General features: G+C 40.9%; 1 protein-coding gene across 1 annotated transcript; it reads right to left on the reverse strand.

Moving 5' to 3' along the window:
- Nucleotides 1–1,361: 1,361 nt before the first annotated feature.
- On the reverse strand, nt 1,362–17,669 carry TMEM123 (transmembrane protein 123). The gene is made up of 6 exons (XM_053936185.1): nt 17,555–17,669; nt 12,647–12,715; nt 10,533–10,595; nt 5,819–6,010; nt 4,284–4,437; nt 1,362–3,180 (listed from the first exon to the last, which is right to left on the reverse strand). The coding sequence occupies exons 1-6, from the start codon at nt 17,616–17,618 to the stop codon at nt 3,156–3,158; spliced, it is 567 nt and encodes a 188-aa protein (XP_053792160.1). The 5' UTR covers nt 17,619–17,669; the 3' UTR covers nt 1,362–3,155.
- Between the last annotated feature and the right edge of the window lie 628 nt (nt 17,670–18,297).

Consider the following 18,297-nt stretch of genomic DNA (forward strand, 5'->3'; position numbering starts at 1 on the left):
CTGGAGCACAGTATTTTTGGAAATAACTCAGCAACTGTGAGAACCACCAATTGGGTCTTCAGTGCTGTCTAGAAAATGTATTTACTTTCTCCACATGTCCATTCTCATTCCCTCTGCTTCCATATCACAGCTAAATTCTTAACCTCTTGAGTTCTCTAGGCAATTTCCAGTCTCTGATGCCCTTTCACTTAGCTTTTGGTAATGATGTCACATTACTGCTTACATCTTTTTCAATAAAGCATGTTAAGAACGTTTCAGGGCAAAAATAGAGTGGCATAAGTACGTAAGAGCTCTGAACAAAGAAGAAAGGTATGAAATATTTACAAAAGGATAATGTTCAAGTTACTGTTCAAGTCACAGCAACATGATCTTGCTTTAACAGTATGGATTTTTTTTTTTTTTAATAAAAACACAAGTATAGCACTGCAGCATTTCCAGACTGCTTTGAAGCCTTTGATGCAGAGCCCCATCAAACCAATTAAGCTGGAAGTGCTACGATTTGGTACTGGAATACAGACTAAAGGAGAGCTGCATAAAAAGGAAAGACCTGTGGAATGATGGCAGAATGCTGCAGCCCTGAGATCTGACTATAAGGTTGATCTTGATGAGTTTGAAGGGCAAAAGTAGCATTTATGAAAGCCAACCTAAGCTGCCCATGTTCTGTAGTCAGTGACTGATTCCCCCAGCCTGTAGTATTAAAGAAAAACACTTTAACATGAAGCACAAACCCATGAAGATGAAGGGTAAAATGTTTGCATAGGGGCTGTGTGAAAGAGCTGCAATAATGAATCGAATGCTGGTGATGGGCTTAAAACGTGACCCTGCAAATGCAGTTCCTTGACGTGTCAGCAGAGGGGCTCCTAAGGCAGTTGGAATTAGGAACTGCGTTGCTCGGCCACCAGCACTGAAAGAAAACGCACACACAGTGGATGGACTAGAAACAATTGAATTATCTTTACAAGTATTAGTAAATTCAGTTAAGGAAGGGCTGAATGACCATAGCATCAGCTCCCTTTATAAATTAGTAACGAAGCTGGGGTTTCACTTCCTGTTGGAAAGCAAAGATAAAGTAAAATTCATCAATTGCACTGCCCTTTGTCTAGATTCCAAACACCTGAAAGGAAGTCTGGTTTTATGTTTGCACTGACACTTCTGAAGTCTTAAGCACATACTTTTGCTTTACTGTAGTAATTAGATTACAGAACAAATTAGAAATTATTCAACTAGGCAAAAATGAGCTAGGTCTGGTATTCTAGCATTTAAAAGTAGATATAGGGAATGCTTCTTATCAAATGGTTATGACTGTGGAAAGGACTGAGGGAATTACAAAACCAGATAATAAATTAAAAATTCCACTGAAATTAATGTAGTAACTCCAAAGACTTAATTTTATTTGTCTGTACAGCAGAGGGGAGACAATCCCAGTTGCACTTAACTATCTTAATTTCTACAAAGTAAGGAATTACAGTTCTATGAAAGAATTGTTTCCATAACTCTTCAAGTCAAATCCAGTAATATTCCACCAAATAATACAATTAGGAAAAAATAAAAATGTTACTTCAAATCACTCTCCCCTGACCCTCAAACACAGTAAAAAATGAAACAGCCCTGTTACACTCTTTTCAGGTGAGTAGCTAGTAAGATGACTCATTAGCCATGGATTGCCGGAGTTGCCTATGCCTTGGAAACAGTTTTACTATGTGAAAAAGGAAAAAAAAACCCTTATGGCCACTTTAACATTGCATGTCAGAATAAACTATTGCTTAAGAAAATAATCTGTTCCAAAGTAGTTACACTTTCCCTGATGAGTTGTTCCCCAGCCCCCAACAGACCAATGTGCAGTTCCCACTGTGACTTTCCTTACCTGTCACCATCTCCCCTGTGCCCAGCATGAGGCACTGGTGCCAGCAGTAACCAGAACAGTCAAACCCCACACATCAACCCTCTTCAATGGGGATGGGTCTACAAATTAAGCCCGAGCAAGACTGAACAATCATTCAGTGACTTTAAGAGATGCAGGCTTGTGTTTCCTGATCCTTGTTCTAGTTTTCCTTACAGCAGTGTAAGTCAGGAGCCCATCTACTGAAGTCAGCAGATTTACCTGAGTGGACCTGCAGAAGTGACATGGCAACAGGACCAGCCATCCTGCACAGGACCCTCAGAGCATTTGAGCCTCCAGCTAAAGTTATCTCAGAGATGCCCCAGTGCCTTCAGCTGGGCTTTTGACCAGGCCTCTGTACATCTGTGCAGCAAGATCAAGTTCTGAAAATAGCTGTAAAAATGCAGTTTACAGTCTGCTAAAATGCTGTCTTATAGTTTTTCCCTTCTTTATACAACCTTAAATGATTATCAAATGCTGCTAAAACACTGCAGACAGGTTCATAATAATAAAAACCAAGAGCCAAATTCTTGCTAACTTAAACTTAAAAGCCAATTTAAATTTTTTTTTTATATTTATAATGGCAAAATTACTTTTCGCTATTTTCATTAAATCTTCAATTGCACAAGCTTCATTACGACATGCTAGAAAAAAAGGAACTTTTAGAGAAAAGGGTTATGGATGGATACTTCCATTCTGTCCATGTTTCCTGCAGCTACTCTCCTTATACAGCCTATTAAGGAAAGCATCTGCAGCTCATGGTGAGCTAATGACTGACATTTAGAATACTCATTCTATTCACTTCTATACAGTTATCTAACCACAACTCCTTTGAAGCCTATTAAAAATTAATGGAGTGTACAAAACCTGAAATTTCTAAACTAGAGTTCACATCAAACTTCAAAATAAATACAATTTAATACAAAATTTTAGAAAAAAAACCCTGAACTTAGAATTACACTGATGCAATTGCCTGTGCTAGTAATTAGCTATTTCAGAGAGCTCTGTGTGTACCTTAAAATGACTCAATATGTGATTTTCTCTAAATCTGGTTACAAGTGCTGGAAAAAGAAAATACTGTCTCTACAAAGTGCTGAGTTCATCTTACAAGAGCCAATCTAAAAAATCAGGATGTTTAAAAGTTTCTCAACATTTTGCAGGGTAACACCCAAGACAGGTTTAGAGACTGTGATAATCTTTATGAAAGAAACTCTTTCAGAAGTTATAACAGCTGTGACAAGGTGCGCTTCCAGCACTGTCTTCTCTGAAGTCTCCTTTAAATGATAGCATCATGTTCATCACTGTAACAGAAACATAGTAATTAATATTCTGCACAAGCAACAGTCAACATGAGAAAGAGCCACCCAGATTCTGCTGAGAAGGTTATTTTGTGAGCAGAGGACGCCTTGCCAAGAAGGAGTAAGGACACGTTGATCTGGGAGTTACAGTCCTCTCTGAGCCAAGTCTGAAGTTAGCTGAACAGTTTTGTTTTGTCAACACTCCTCCAGCTTCACTGGTCTCATTAACACCTTGTCTTTCATATGTCATTCATGTATACTTACATCAGCTGTTGCTCAGACCTGTTTATCCTATCTGTCTTACCTATAACCAGTAGTAAAGTTAATCAAAGCCACCGCACAAGCTCAGCAGCAGGTTCCCTTTGTTTTGAAGATGCTGTTGATGTGAATTTTACAATGCCCATTGTTCTAGACTGCATCACAAACACCACTTCAGGTAAAGGTGCAGTAGGGACTGCCTTCATTCCATGACCAGTAAGGAGGAATCAAGATAGAGAGAAATAAGGCCTGAACACCAGTATCCCAACAGGTCTAATGACATCACCTCACTTAAAACAAGCTTCTTGACTGAGATGGATGACACTGAAGATGAAAAGAAAAGCAAGCTAGTTCTTAAACTAAATGTGGGTAGGTCCTGAAGCCTGGAGTAGAGCTGAGCATAAAAGCAAGTGAGATGGTAAGACAAGAAATTGGTAAGGATAAGAAACATTGATTAGAATTCACTATACATTAATGGCAAGGGGGAGGAAAACACCAAAGAATGAATAGACAGAGTCTAGGAAAAAGAAATCTTGCAAACTGCAGAAACTTTCAATGAAATGTTAACTATTCATGGACAAGCTAAAAGACAAGGATCCTTTTAAAAAGAATAGAATTATTTTATATAATAGATCAGAGAAAAAAAAAAACCCACACAGAAGAGAGGCATAGTACTAATGAAGAATGGCAGAAGTGGTGAAAGACAAAACATCAGAGTTAAATCTCTTACTTATATTAATATAATGTACATTAAAGAAATGTATCAGAGTTCATTCTACCCATTTGGTTTTCCTTTTCCCCCTCAAGAAAGTAATAAATGGTCAAGGGATGACCCCTTGAGAACTTACATGGTTCTGTACTGAATGCCTTTTCTGGAGTGGTAAGTTTTGCATCCAATATAGAGAATGACGAGGACTCCAAGAGTCAGCACAATGCCACCTACAAAACTGCCCACATCAAACCTGGAGGTTTTGACTATGACAGCCTCTGATTTTGATGTGGCTGAAAAGAAGAAAACAAAAGGCACATTTTACAGAGTTTGCAAAGTTGTGTTTTGAGAGACTACTCTACATCCTGCCCTCACCATTGATTTATCACCGAAAGACCCACTTAGACAACCAAGATCAACTGACAAGACACAAGCCAAGCACACAAACGTAGGGCTCTGGTTTTAAGTGCCATATTCTGGTGACATGGGCACAGCTGATCCAAATGCTTGCTGTCTCTGCAAGACCAACTGCTCCTTCTCTCCACCTCACTTTTAACCCCACTGCCTTTTCTCTCCCCTGCTCTCCCCTCCTTCTATACATGGAGCTCCTGCCCTTCTTAGGCCAGTTTTTCATAGTCTCCATGAACCAATTTAACTCACAAAGGTGTCCTGAAATGAACCCAAGCATAAAAGGAAGCTGCTTTCATTCAGATGAGCATACTGAGTCATCCTGCAAGAGGGGTCCAACAGCCTCCAAGTCCGTCAGTGTAGTGGGAGCACAACACTTGGTGGCAATGAGCTGTTGGGATTGCTTTACCTCTCATGGAATTGTACCCTCACAGTCCCAAGTGAGATCAGCTCTGCAGCCTGACACAAACCTTGACACAGACAACATGGCCTCAGATAAAGCCATAGCTGTTTTGCTGCTAGAACTGGTTACATCTGCTACAAACTCCCACCTAAAGACCAGTCTGTGCCCAGTTCTATTTGTATTAGCTACATACAGAGTGTTACATGATCAAGTTCTTCTGGTGACACCTTCACCTACCCAATGATGCTTCACTGGTATGTGAGAACTCCTGATGTGTTCAAAAGTGCAAGCATGAAGTAATGGGAACACAGCCAGCCAAGTGCAAGGAAATACTGAATTCTGCACTCACTGTTTCAGTATTACCAGGTACAGTTAAACTGCAGTTGACAACTTTTACATAAGGGGTGACTCGTGCACAGTCAAGCTCTATTCTCTGTTAAGTTCATTACATTGCTAACAGAACTCAGTCTTTTTACCAAGCCAGTAGACATATTTTGAGATACAGGTCAGCTGTGAAAAAGGAAGTATTAGAGATGAGTTCAAATAAACTACAGAAAGGAGAGCTGAACAAACACAGAAGTTGTATTCAAAATCGAGGCTTTCTCCTTTACATTGCTAATCTCCTTGCTGGTGGCTGCTGGATAAGACCACTTGCATTTTCGTATCTTTTCCCTAAATCTGTCAGGCGTCTCCGTAAGCAGAGTGCTCAGAGCAACGTTATTGTATCCAGCTTAGTAATGAATTCCCACTTTAGTCTTGTTTTTTAGCATTCTTTCTTTTTACACTGCTGTAAAACTAACTGTTCTACAACCCAGCTGAACATGCATCCAAGCCTTTATGAGCTTCCTGAACTGTGAACTTACCTGTTACAGAAGTGGAGGAAGTCTTAGAAGTGGTCACCACTGTAATGTTGCCTTGTGGCGATGTGCCTGGTGAAGCTGTGGTGGGTGTTCCTGCCTGGTTGGTTTTGGTGGGCTGAGTTGTCAGGATCACAGACATGGTGGTGGTGTTGGGCTGACTGGTACTGGTCAGATGAGTGGTACTGCTGGACACACCTGGGAATTTTTGTGATACCACACAGAAAAACTAATCAGAATAAACAACTGTACACTCATTGAGTAAGACCACATTTATCATGCCCAAACAGAACGACAGAGTAACAATAAAAATGCCACTGCATGGTATCCAGGCTTGCATACAGACTTTCCTTTGGGAAGACCTAACTTCTGATTTCTGGGCCTCAAGGTCAAGAATTCTTTAAAGGAAAAGCTATAAAGAAAACCTGGATAATATATGATGACTTTTAGGTGAGTCAGCTTTTTTTTTTTTTTTTTGTAAAAACTCAGTTCCATAGAATGATGCCTAACTTACAATATGTTAAAATGCAGTAAAATTCTGGATCAAGAGTTACTTTCTATTTGAAGTGCCTACATTTTCAGACAACAAAGCTTTTCTTATAAGAACAGGGTTTGTATGAAAGCACCACCCCCCAATTTTAGTAATGATTTGATCTTTCATTTGCTTTTGAATGAAACATTAGCATTACTAAGGTTCCATATACATTAAAACTTACCACAGAGAATTCTGTATTTACATGGTAAGGATAAAATGTGACAAAATTTCAACTAAAGTAAATGTACTGCTTAAGTAATTTATCTAGTCTTGCCAAGGTTAAAACAAAGGCTGGAATGCTTTTTCTCAAGTTTCATTGATGTAGTGTCTTTTACTTTACTTTTACTTAACACTTCCCCTTCCCTCCTCAGAAAACACTAATGAATTGTTCAGAATGAAAATATCATTATACAAAACTCAAGAATAATAGAAATTGCTATTTATAGGAAAATCCTTAGAACTTTCATGAAAGGCAGCCAGATAGAATTATTGTAAAACAATTACTTATTTTTCTAAGAAGGAATTAACAAGAAACATTAGTCTGTTATGCAACTAACATTTCTCTAAGCAGACAGTAGGATGCAAATAGCTTTTATGTATGAAAACATAAAGGGAAACAGCTCCTTTGCAGCTGTCCACTTCTGCATTGTTTCTATAGTTTCACACAAGCTGGGCTCATTTTACAGACCTCAAAAGCTTTTCAACATGGAATTTCAAATATCTAATTTATCTATGTTTTCTTGAAATTGTCTAAAATTAGAAAAATCGAAGGATAGCTTCATCTCAATTCTAGAGTAACCGTGATACTCAATTTCTGCTCTTTTTTATACAGCACTTAAAATGCTTCTGTAGAATAAAATTAGTGTTGTGTAAAACATGAAGAACTACACACAAAACTGTGTCTTTGCTAAGATTTAAATATTACAGCTTCCAGTGCTGATATGAGCATCAAAAACTTAAAAAACCTCATCAATATAACAATGTAAACATGCAAAAAGGAACTAGCCTACACAGCACTTCTGAGACATTTAGCATTAAACTACTGAAATACCAAAATACAGACTCCTTTGTAAATGTTGTTTGTTTTCCTGTTCTTTCATGTTATAACTGTATTGTGCCATAAACCCAGAAAACCCTTTGAAATGAGCATTCATTGAGGTGGAACAACTGAAACACTATATTCATTTGCTTACCTTGTTACAATTAGGAAAATTCAGTTCCTCTATGAAGCATGCGTAAAATACATCAGATAAAATTCAGGGCACATTTTAATACTGACAGGTAAAACTCCCCATAAATATCAAATAGTTCCTCATTGTAGGAAGTAAGCAAGGAAATGTCTACATGGAAACCATCTACAGTTACACGACATGAAACCACACCTGGTAAGTACATTCCTAACATAAGTGATACCAAAGACGGACAAATCTGGATGCAAGTGTCAAGCAGTTTTCTGTGGGTGGGTTGTTTCTGAGCTGAGATTTCCTAGTGTCAAAGAGCCTTCTGTTTCTGAGCAATACAATGGCTAACTGTTGGATGTGTAACATTAAAAAACGATGTTACACAAATTACGTTGCTATTCATTCCGTGGGTATTAAATTACCCTATGGAACACCTGAGTCATAATGAAAAAAATCCAAATCTATGAGGAATTCCAGCACATTTGCACATAACTTCCCCCCCTCTCTTTTCTAGTAGCAATCCTTTTTTTTTTTTAATTTAATCAAGATTACAGCCATTAAAATCTGTCTAATCTCTAGACCTATCTTTCATGATGTATTTAGCACCAGGCATTTCAAAACATCATTGGGAGACTACCTGAGGCAGCTGGAGAATTTGGGAAGCTGACATGAATCAGGCAATAATCTGTTCTTCTCCATCTTTGAAAAACCTTACCCATACTATTTTACAAACAGAGTGAAGATGAAAGAGTATTTGCTAGTAACATCTGTCCTTTTGTTTCCCTAATTACATTCCCCCCAAAGATCAGATGGGCTTCATCAAACACTATACTAAATAAACCCGGACGACCCAAGTTATTTTTAATTATTTGAAAAGGATGCATGCCAGTAATATAGTTCAGGTTTATGATGCTTTGTTTTTAAAAGAGACAAGTATTTTACATAGTTTGCTACCAGTGTTTAAGTATTAAATAGCTATGCTATAATCATCAATTAAAAAATATATATAGCATATAGATAAGAATCCTTATAGCACTAAAGGAGTAGTAGCATATACTGCTAACTCAAAAAGAATGAGCACAAAACTCAAATTGTGTAAGCACTGTGCTAACATGCAAGATTATTATGGAATGCCCTTCCTAAAATAAATACTTTCTAATAAATACTTTCTCTTGCATGGAAAATTATTGAATGAAACAGACTTTTGCTTCCTTCTTCCCCCTCCCTTTTCGCTCCCCCAAAAAATAATGGCAAAGACTTTAAGCAAAATTAAGTAAGTACATATACCCACTAGTCTTTATCCTGAAGAAGTTGAGACAGACAATCAAAATACATGACCACTGTATTAAAATCTATAACATTTTTAATGGGGAAAAAAAAAAAAAAAACCCAACAGAAGGATGAGAATCGCCAAACCTTGCAAAGCAAGGCACAGCTAATCTGTTGTTTATCCAATGCCTAGCAGTAAAGGGCTCAGGCCTCTTTTTAGTGTTATTATCCAAAACTAGTAAAACTCAGACCTCTCCAAGAAACCTGCAAGGGCTGGAGCAGAAGTCAGAAGGAGCACAGGAGCACAGGGTGGGTGAAACACTGTGGCTTCACACACTTAGGGGGATGGCCATAAGGTAACAAGGAGATTACAGAAATCTCTGGACTTTCCAAGTTAGACATGCTTGAACTGTTACACTGCAGGCAATGGAATGAGACACTGCACCACTTGCTTGCTATCAAAAGGAAAGTCTTTGCAAAGGTGTTTTTTTTTTTCCTTCCAGTGAGTATTTTATACTTAAATTAAAAAAAACAAGCAACTTCTGAGTGTGTTAACTCAGAGCTTATCTCGAAATTATAGAGACAAAATATAAGAGTTCATTAGAAATAAAATTACATAGCTGGGACTTTATGATCAGCATAAAATTCCACAAATACACAAAGCATCTTAAGAAGACACAACATTTCTGCCCTGCTTTCACACAGCTCTTAGCACAAAGGAGCCCCAGTTTCTAGCTTCTCTCAGATGCAATATTCTATCTGTGCATCACAGCCTGAACAACTGCATGACATTAACTCTTATCCAACCCTTACTAATGCAGTGAAATCTGCCTGTGCAAGTTCTTCCAGAAGATTAATGTTTTAACTCCCTTTTTTAACTTACTTTCAGTTGTTTTGGCAGGTTGTGAAGGAAATACAGTAGTGCTAGAACAATGAAAACACACTCATGACAAATTGTTGCACTTGACTGATACTGGCTTAAATGGCACTATTTTGTGCTAGGAGCTCTCTAAGGATTATTTTCTATAGTGCAGGAAATGTCCTTAGGTTGTGCCAGGGGATATTAGAAAAAAAAAATTCACTGAAAGAGTGGTTAGGCATTGGAATAAGTTGCCCAGGGAGCTGGTGGAGTCACCATCTCTGGAAGTGTCCAAGAGAAGCCTGGATTCGGCACATGGGGGTATGGTTTAGAGGTGGTTATGGCAGGACTACACTGACGGCTGGACAGATGATCTTGAAGTTCTCCTCCAACCTTGATGGTCCTGTAATTCTATGAGTCTTTATCTAAAAGGAAATGGAGTCCTGTTCTTGGAACTCAAGCTCCCAGGATTTCATTAGACCCTAAATCTGTTTATTGTGAAATAATATTAAACCGATATGCACTGTTTGCTTAACAACCTATTCATCTTTACTTCATGAAAATGGAAGAAGCTTGCTTAAAGATGAAGAATAAACATTAAAAAAACACTACTTGTTTCAACTCTTCCTTGAAGTTAAATTTTGATTCCTGTGTTTAAACGGCGTCACATATGTAATTACTAATGAAGTATGACACCTAAATTTGAAAAACAATATAGCTTCTTTTCAGAGTTGTTTTACATGTTGCTTCCCAGCCTTAAAATGGTAAAAACTGTCTCACATACCCACTTTTGATGGCCTGTTCTTTAGAACTTGGTATGATCAGGGTTAGGTTTGGAACTAACTTCTAGGTTCACAGTAATGAACAGATACATACCTCCTGTAGATGTTGCTGTAGATTGTGTGGATGATGCAGTGACAACGGGTGAACTGCTATTGTCTTTAAGGAAAAAAAAAAGGCAACAAAAAATCAGTATTATTCACTTTAATTTTAACATACTATAATTAAGTTACCCACAACACAATACTGTCCTCAGGGTATCTGTGCTTGGAGACTACAGTTGAGAATACAGCAGAAAGTGGCCCATCCCAAAGCAGATGGTTTTTATCCCTGTGCAAAATGCTTCCAGATCTCAGTGCAGCAAGAATATAGTTAACACTGTATGCACAGCAGTGCCCAAATGGCTTGCATCTGATTCTTTACACATCCTCTGTTCGTTGTCTTCAACTTCTATGTCATATTTTATTCCATTTGCTGTAAAATAGCCATACTGTCACTAACCTTCTTAATCTACTTATGCACTATGAGGGAAGGCAGCTTTGTATTTTTATTCCTCTATTTCAGTTCTATTTTCTGTCCCTTGATCTCTTCTTTCATTTTGTTGCATCTCTGTTGCAAACTGGGATGATACTGGGAATATACTGCAGTCAGATACTCTGAGAAACATCTTGCTGCATACTTAAGTTCTCTACACAAAAAAGTCCCAAGAATCTACCTGTTTCCAGACATAAAATGTAACCCAGTCTTAGTGGTTTTGCCTTTCTCTCCTTTGTTTCACTTCTCCTTTTCCAGTTCTCTTTTTCTTGTTCCTCCTTCTGGTCCTCCTTCCTTATAGGCTTCTCAGGCATGCTCCCACTCACTTCTCTCCACATTGCTATATGCCTCTTCTGTATTTCTCACAGATTACATGTCCCTTACTCCTAGCAAAGATCTACCGGGCTGTTCCTGGGAGTGTCACTGCCCATATCTTCCTCCCTTCATTCTGCACTGCTGTGAAAGCCCATTCTATGATCATTCCTTTCTCTGAAGTAAGTCATCTTTTACAGCACCCTCCTACACTGGCAGGGTTATGTGCCTTGCAGCAGCTCTGCTGCTCTTCAGCATGGCTGAAGAATAAACCATATAACCTCAGAGATTAAGAGGAGAGCAACAGAGCTACTGCAATCAAGAAGCAGACCTACACTTATTTCCTCTGAATGGATCTGCTGTTCTTACCACTGGAAAAGTCTAATCTAAAACTCTTTGTAATTGCATACATTATGAACAAGGTCAGGTTAAGAACAAATGCACCAAAGTTACATCTTCATACCAAAAAATGGTAGGGGGGTGGAAATTACAGAGGGCATTACTTTGCTTTTTGTTTGGTATAATCACAGCCACGTAGCCCCCCACACTGTGTACTGCACAATCAACTCTTACACTGACATAACTGGGACATTAAGTTGCAGATTTAATTGCCTTTGAGAAAGGGTCTATGATTGTACAATTACAAACACATTCTTTCTTGCATATGTTGACTTTTAGCCCAGCATAAGCCATGGATATGCCTGGGGTTAAATCTTTTCCACACAGGCCCAGTACTGTAACCAGAACACATCTTTGAGCTTTCCCCAGGTTTTAAGTGCTTACTTTGGCAGCCCTGGGACAGCTGTGGATGTGGACTGCATGTTCATACAGGTAAAAAGAGCCACATCTACTGTCTGGAATTTGCGAGTGAGTCACTATTGCAACTAACACAACGACAGAGTGAGTTAATGAGCAGAGTATTGTTGGCTAACAGCAAATGAGATGACTGAAGTAGTACAGGGCAAAAATGACTCAAATGAAAAAATGCCTTGCCTTTATCTGGAGATCACTGAATTCTAATCTAGCAGACTTCTTGGTTCTCCTTTTAACTGCAAATTGACATTGTCAGGTGTTTCTAGTTCTATACACAGTATTTTCCCATTTTATTTCTCCTCTCTCCGTTGCTCTGGGGTACCCAAGGATATGAGAATTGAATCATGTTTTACTGTTCCCCTTAAATCTCTTTAGTTGTCTTAGAATAGATGTGGCAATCAGAGTACCTCCCTTTTGCTCTACAGCTGCTCGCAATTCAATAAAATAAAATAAAGGGCAAATTATTATAAGACAGTTTAAAGCACACAATAATACATATTGCTTTTCTTGATGCTACTGAGGAACAGTAACAGAAATGTCAAAAGTATTACCTGGCAACCTACTGCCTGGAATGGGAGTAGTGCCGTTCACGTTGTTAGTGCCGTTCGTGACTTCATTACCTACATTAAAAAACACAGGAATAATAAGATTGTTTTAGGTGGAAGAAGAAAAAAAGGTATACCATCTGCCACTTGCTTTGGGCATATAAATGATTAATTTACCATGGACAGAAGTCAGTCATGATGATGATATAAAAGCATGTTAGCACAACAGCCTGCTCTGACTGCATTAAAAATGACATCATTTCTACTACCCAATCACCAAATGAACTGAAACGCCTCCCATCCTTGTTTTATCTTTTCCATCATCCCCATCCCAAGTTTTCATCTTCCTTGAGATGAAATGAGACCAAAAGAGGCAAAAAATCAGGCACTTTCCTTCAGTAATAACATCTGACCTACATCACCTACAGCAGAAGAGAAAGAACTTCTATCTCTTCCTGTGAAGTTTGCCAGGACTTTTCAGGCAGATAGGTGCTTCTCTGGCCTTAAATGGACAACATGATACCACAATTAGCTCCACTAAGAAGTTACATTATTCAGTTTGGGACTAAGGGCACGTTAATGCATCCACTGAGCATTTGGAAGGTGGGGAATGGGACTGAGAAGGATCACACCCCCAAAGAAGTGATAAAATTTAAAGATAAACCACAGAGAATGAGTAGACTGACATTCATACACATACAAGAGGATCAGTTGTGGATTCCTCCTTTGATAAACAGTTTAGTTCTGATCGCCTAATATCGTGTAAAAGACAACCAAATAACCTGAACTGAGTATCACAGAAATAGGGCATTTTCTTCATGCTTACAAAACCTTAGTCAAAGTCTCAAAGTGGCAAAGTGTGCAAATACAAATGACAAAATAACTTCTTGTATCTCATGCCTACAATATCAAGACTGAGGGCAGCACTGCAAAGTACGTTACACTGTTTAATTAGGGAGATTAGGGAAAACAAACAAACAAAGGATAGGACACTGCTAAACTCAGCTTCCCCAGAAAGGACCCAATCCTGCAAAAACTGTTCTATATCATAGCAAGTTCCCCCACATTAAACAATGATCTGATTGGGGAAGCTAAGCCACCACAAAACCGACATTACGTCCCTCTTCAACAGCACATAATGGTTTTTTTTCTGCAGAGAAATTTTTTAACCAGCAGAAAGGGCTTGGTAGGTAACTGGCTAAAAGAGAGAGGCAGGAAATAGAGGTTGAAGTAAAGGCAGGACTGTATTAGTTTAGTTCAGATCAGCTTGGACTGCACACCTTGAAAGATGAGGACTGTATCCAGCTTAAAAGATGCTTATTTTTTTCCTTCTTAAACAAACCCAAACACTGGTAAGTTTCTTAGTTTGAATAAAATGCATTGGCTCCAGAATACAAATACTCCTTAAATGGAGCTTTGCATAAGCAAATTCCACATCGGAACACATGGCAGTGAATGGGACAAGGGAGATAAAAAACCATCTTAAATGATACTATTCCCAAAGTGCTCTCTATCCTGAGATTGTGCCTTTGAATATGAAGCTGCATGTATCACTGCAGTGGCACTCACGATACTTCAGAGGCAGTAAGGACTCCTGGGTTAAGCAAAGCAAAAGGCACCACAGCTTTTATGCAGTTATGGCTCTGACAAGTAGAACCTCTCATCCCAGACCACAGGCTTCACAGTTCAACTGTCCCGAAGCAAAACAGGGAGGGGTTCTGGCCTTCTCCAGGAAGCAGAAGTGCAAGGGTTAGAAATCCACACTGACCCAGGTGTAGACACACATGTGCTAGCACAGGAAGGAAGGGGGGAGAGAGCCAGCAGCCAGCTGCAGCATCCTGTGCACAAGCAGAAGCAGAGCTCTTGGGGCCACAGAATCAGCTGCAAGATCGGGCCTATGACTCTTAAGCAGAGATTAACAAACTCTGTGCTGAGGTCTACTCTCCCTGTGACCCAGAAGAGAGGGGACAGAAAGAAAGGATCTCTTGTTTTCATTTTTCATGATTAAAAAGAACCAACACAAGGATATGCCCAACTTAAAAGTGGATCAGAGCAGCACAAACTGGAGAAGGACAGAGATGGCGGAATCAATATGATTTTTGTCCAACCCTGTTTTGCTCTGTTTAAGGTCAGGCACAGATGCAGCTAAAAAAGCACCTGTGCAGCTAAAAAAGAACTGTGGCTAGCTGGGATGTATCTGAAGGCAAGTGTGCTTCCTGTGAAAGCCCATCAGAGTCTGGCATTTTGAGTACTTTCAGGGCCCCTTGTGGTTTTGTTGCTCTAGTGCGTCAAGTCACGAACTGGAGATAATTTTGATACGCAAACTTTCAAAAGGGCAAAATCAGTCCAGTTTCATAGCTGGAATCGAGATTTGTGCTTATGTGTTAAATAAATATGTACAGAGTGAGTGATAGGGGTAGCTCTGATACATGCTAAAAAGGAAAAGGACAGGAAGTTAAATGGACTTGATTTTGCCAGGTCCTGCAAAAATCAGCACAGTGGAAAATAGTCATTTGGAATCTGTAGTCTCCAGCTTAGACACATACCAAATTACTATTCTCCATAGCTGAACCCTGGTAGAAGGAACCTACACAAATGAATGGCAATAGTCAGTCAATTTGTTCACTCCAACCATGACTTAAAAGATAACCTCATTTCTAAGGACTCACACACTTTATGTCTAGTGTAGCTAAACTTTATGCTGCAGAAAATGTTGGTATATAAACCGTCATTTTTACTAAGCACAGCTTTATTCATTTTGGGGACATGGCAAAAGTAATATATAAAACTCCCCCAAAAGCAGCATGCTTTTCAAGCTTAAGGCATAGAAGGCACAGAGGGGAGTTTTATGTCCAAGTCATTCTGCTGTTGTTGGTTTAAAACCCCAAAAGCACAGAAGCACTGACAATGTGCAGTCCAACAGAAAGATCACCCACTTGCTCAGTGATGTCTAAGATATCCAGATGAGGACGTGTTGAGGTGCTGGAATGGTTAAAGCAGAGATCTTAGAGCAATATGAATATAACCTCTTCTAAGAGCAGATGATACACTATAATCAAAATATCATGCCTGTTTTCAAGCCTGGAGGCTGCTGCTGGTGATGACTTTTTTTACTGTGAGTAGTTTTGTATACAAGTAACCTCTTGGAAGATGTCACTAACAATCTTTTCTCAACACAACAGGAAAGGGGTGGGGGCCACTTCCTGACAGGGAGAGGGGATTCTCCTTACTCAGGTACCAGGAAGCCAGATGGATTTTACATAAGAGTGGGAAGCATTTTTTCTAAACCGTATTATTTTGGTTAAATAACATTTCTTCCACTGACATGACTGACACATAGAAATAAACTGTCCAGCAGAGTAAAAGAGCAGCATTATATTAAAATAACCAGTCTGCACAAAAATTTAAACTGGAGCGAGTACACATCTACTGCCACTTTCACTCTTTGCATATCGGAGTATTTGATGGGGTTCACACTTCCTCCTGTAGTGTTGATTAGATAATCACAAACGTCTGCTGAAATCAACACAATTCTCAGCAGTACTTTCTGGAAGTTTCTAAGTGGACAGAGGGGGAAAAAAAAAAAGCTATTTCAACAGCTACATTAAACTGAGCCTTAAAGGTCACAACTTCTTTCAACAAATCATAACTGAGCTCCGGACAACCAATTCACATACAGAGGAAGGACTACAGTTGAGTTTCAGGAGTTGCAAAAGATCACCCCTGCCCCAGGAGACAGCAGTGACTGCATTTTGAGTTAAATCACCACATGCACTCAGGAAGCAGCATGATAAAAGACAGATCAGTGCAATCTCATATCACATGAAATGATAGGCTATTGTTGTTAAATAGAGGCCATAAGACCTTAGCTATTCAATAAACAGGTTCCTTGTTAACTCCTTTTAAAGGAACTTGCTCTTCTTTTTGAAAGGTAAAGCTGTTTACATTCCTCATTATATTTTGGAAGGTAAAGCTGTTTACATTCCTCATTATATTTTTTTAAAATCAACTTATATTACAACTTCACCAGATTAAACACCAGCATATTAACACTGCTGGACTGAGATTCCTCGGCTGTATTTACAACAGGTTAATTCCAGTACCCACCATCTTTTGGCTTCTTTACTTTGTAAAATTGTGCGGCACCCTATGGTACACTTCAGTCTTCCGAAAAGGCAACCCTCGCAGCTCAGACCTGTATGTTTCTCGGTTTATTTCAGTGCCTGTCAACGCTAATCCCCTGACTGTGGTGTTCTGAACACAAGGCTGTGCGTTTGCTAGAATCGGCCACTACAAAAGGGCACTGCTGCGAGCGCCTGCCAGAAGCGCGACCAAGCACAGCGGCTGTCCCATCCGCACCGCCACCATGAGCCCGAAGCCCCTCGCCCCAAGTACAGGCCCAGAGGGGGCAGGGACTGGCCCTTCCCAGCCCGGCCCTGCCGGGGGCTCCCCTGGCCGGACTCAGCGGGGGCGGCCCTGCCTCCGGCTCCCGGGACGCTCCGGCTCCCGGGGGCGGAGCCGCGGCTGAGCCGCGCCCGCGCATCCCTGCGGGCGTGCGCACCCCCAACCCAAGCGCTCCTCGGGGGTTTCTTCTGTCCTTGTTGTTTCTACTTAACAAACATCCCGAAAGTTTACCCCTTTTCCCCGTTTTGTCACAGCTCCCGAACACGCCGGCCGTGCCACCTGGGCTCCCGCTCGGGAGCAGAGCGCCAGCGACCGCCGTCCCGTCCCGTCCCGCTGCTGCGCCCCGGGGCGCTCGGGGACAGCCAGGGCGCAGCCCCGGCCCCGCTCCGGGACGAGGCCTGGGTCGGCCCAGCGGAGTTGTGGCGACAGTCACCAGGCAGAACTGCTGCGAGGGGCGGAGGACCAGCGGCTCGGCCCGTCCCGGCCCGTCCCCCCGCGGGCGCTACTCACGGGAGCCGCGGGCGAGCAGCAGCAGCGCCCAGAGAGCGCAGGTCGCGCCGCCGAGGAGCCGCATGGCCGCGGAGGGGCCGCCGGAGCTCGCCGGGCGCGGTCTGCGCGCTGCCGGGCGCGGGGCGGGCCGGGGCGGGGCGGGGCTGTGGGGCGGGATGGGCGCAGCGAGGTGGGCTCCTCTCTCTCTCTCTTCTCCTTCTCCTTCTCCTTCTCCTTCTCCTTCTCCCAGCGTTTTCCGGCGGGCTGGGCGGTGAAAGGCTGCGGTACCCGGAAGGGGAGACTGGCAAGCGGAGAGATGTGTGTGCTTCACCAGGTGCTACAGAGGGGACACCCGAGGGGCGTTCTGGCGGTCTGTGAGCACCTGTGGAAACAGGGCCGAGCTCCAGGAGCGCCGCCTGCGAACAGCGCTCACGGCTGGTGATGTCAGGCTGTTTTCCAAATACCATTCAACATCTGCCAGCAGAGCCTCAACTGCGTGGATTTATCTTCCTTGTTAATACTATCCACCTAACCAACACCTGGGTTCACTGCACCCTCCCGAGATGTCTGAAATTTCCCGATATACTTGGAAAATTGTGAAACTGACTACAAAGGCGATAGGGAAAAGTGAAAAGGAATAACTGTGTTCAGTTCTTTCAAAATTTTCCAGAAAACTTTTAACATAAAAGTGGTGTCGGGAATTTATTTTTCAAAGGGAATTTGTTACTATGTTCTTAAGAGTGAAAACAACTTGAAAAATATTT

Source organism: Vidua chalybeata, chromosome 2 (assembly GCF_026979565.1).
Source record: "Vidua chalybeata isolate OUT-0048 chromosome 2, bVidCha1 merged haplotype, whole genome shotgun sequence".
Taxonomy (NCBI): domain Eukaryota; kingdom Metazoa; phylum Chordata; class Aves; order Passeriformes; family Viduidae; genus Vidua; species Vidua chalybeata.

Excerpts from the sequence above, each read along its gene's own strand:
- TMEM123 (XM_053936185.1), bottom strand. The coding sequence starts at position 17,618 with ATGCGGCTCCTCGGCGGCGCGACCTGCGCTCTCTGGGCGCTGCTGCTG. Across the intron at positions 10,596-12,646 it reads TCCAGGCAGTAGGTTGCCAG|ACAATAGCAGTTCACCCGTT; the intron begins GTAATACTTTTG and ends TTTTCCTTAAAG. Across the intron at positions 3,181-4,283 it reads GGCATTCAGTACAGAACCAT|TGATGAACATGATGCTATCA; the intron begins GTAAGTTCTCAA and ends TTTCTGTTACAG.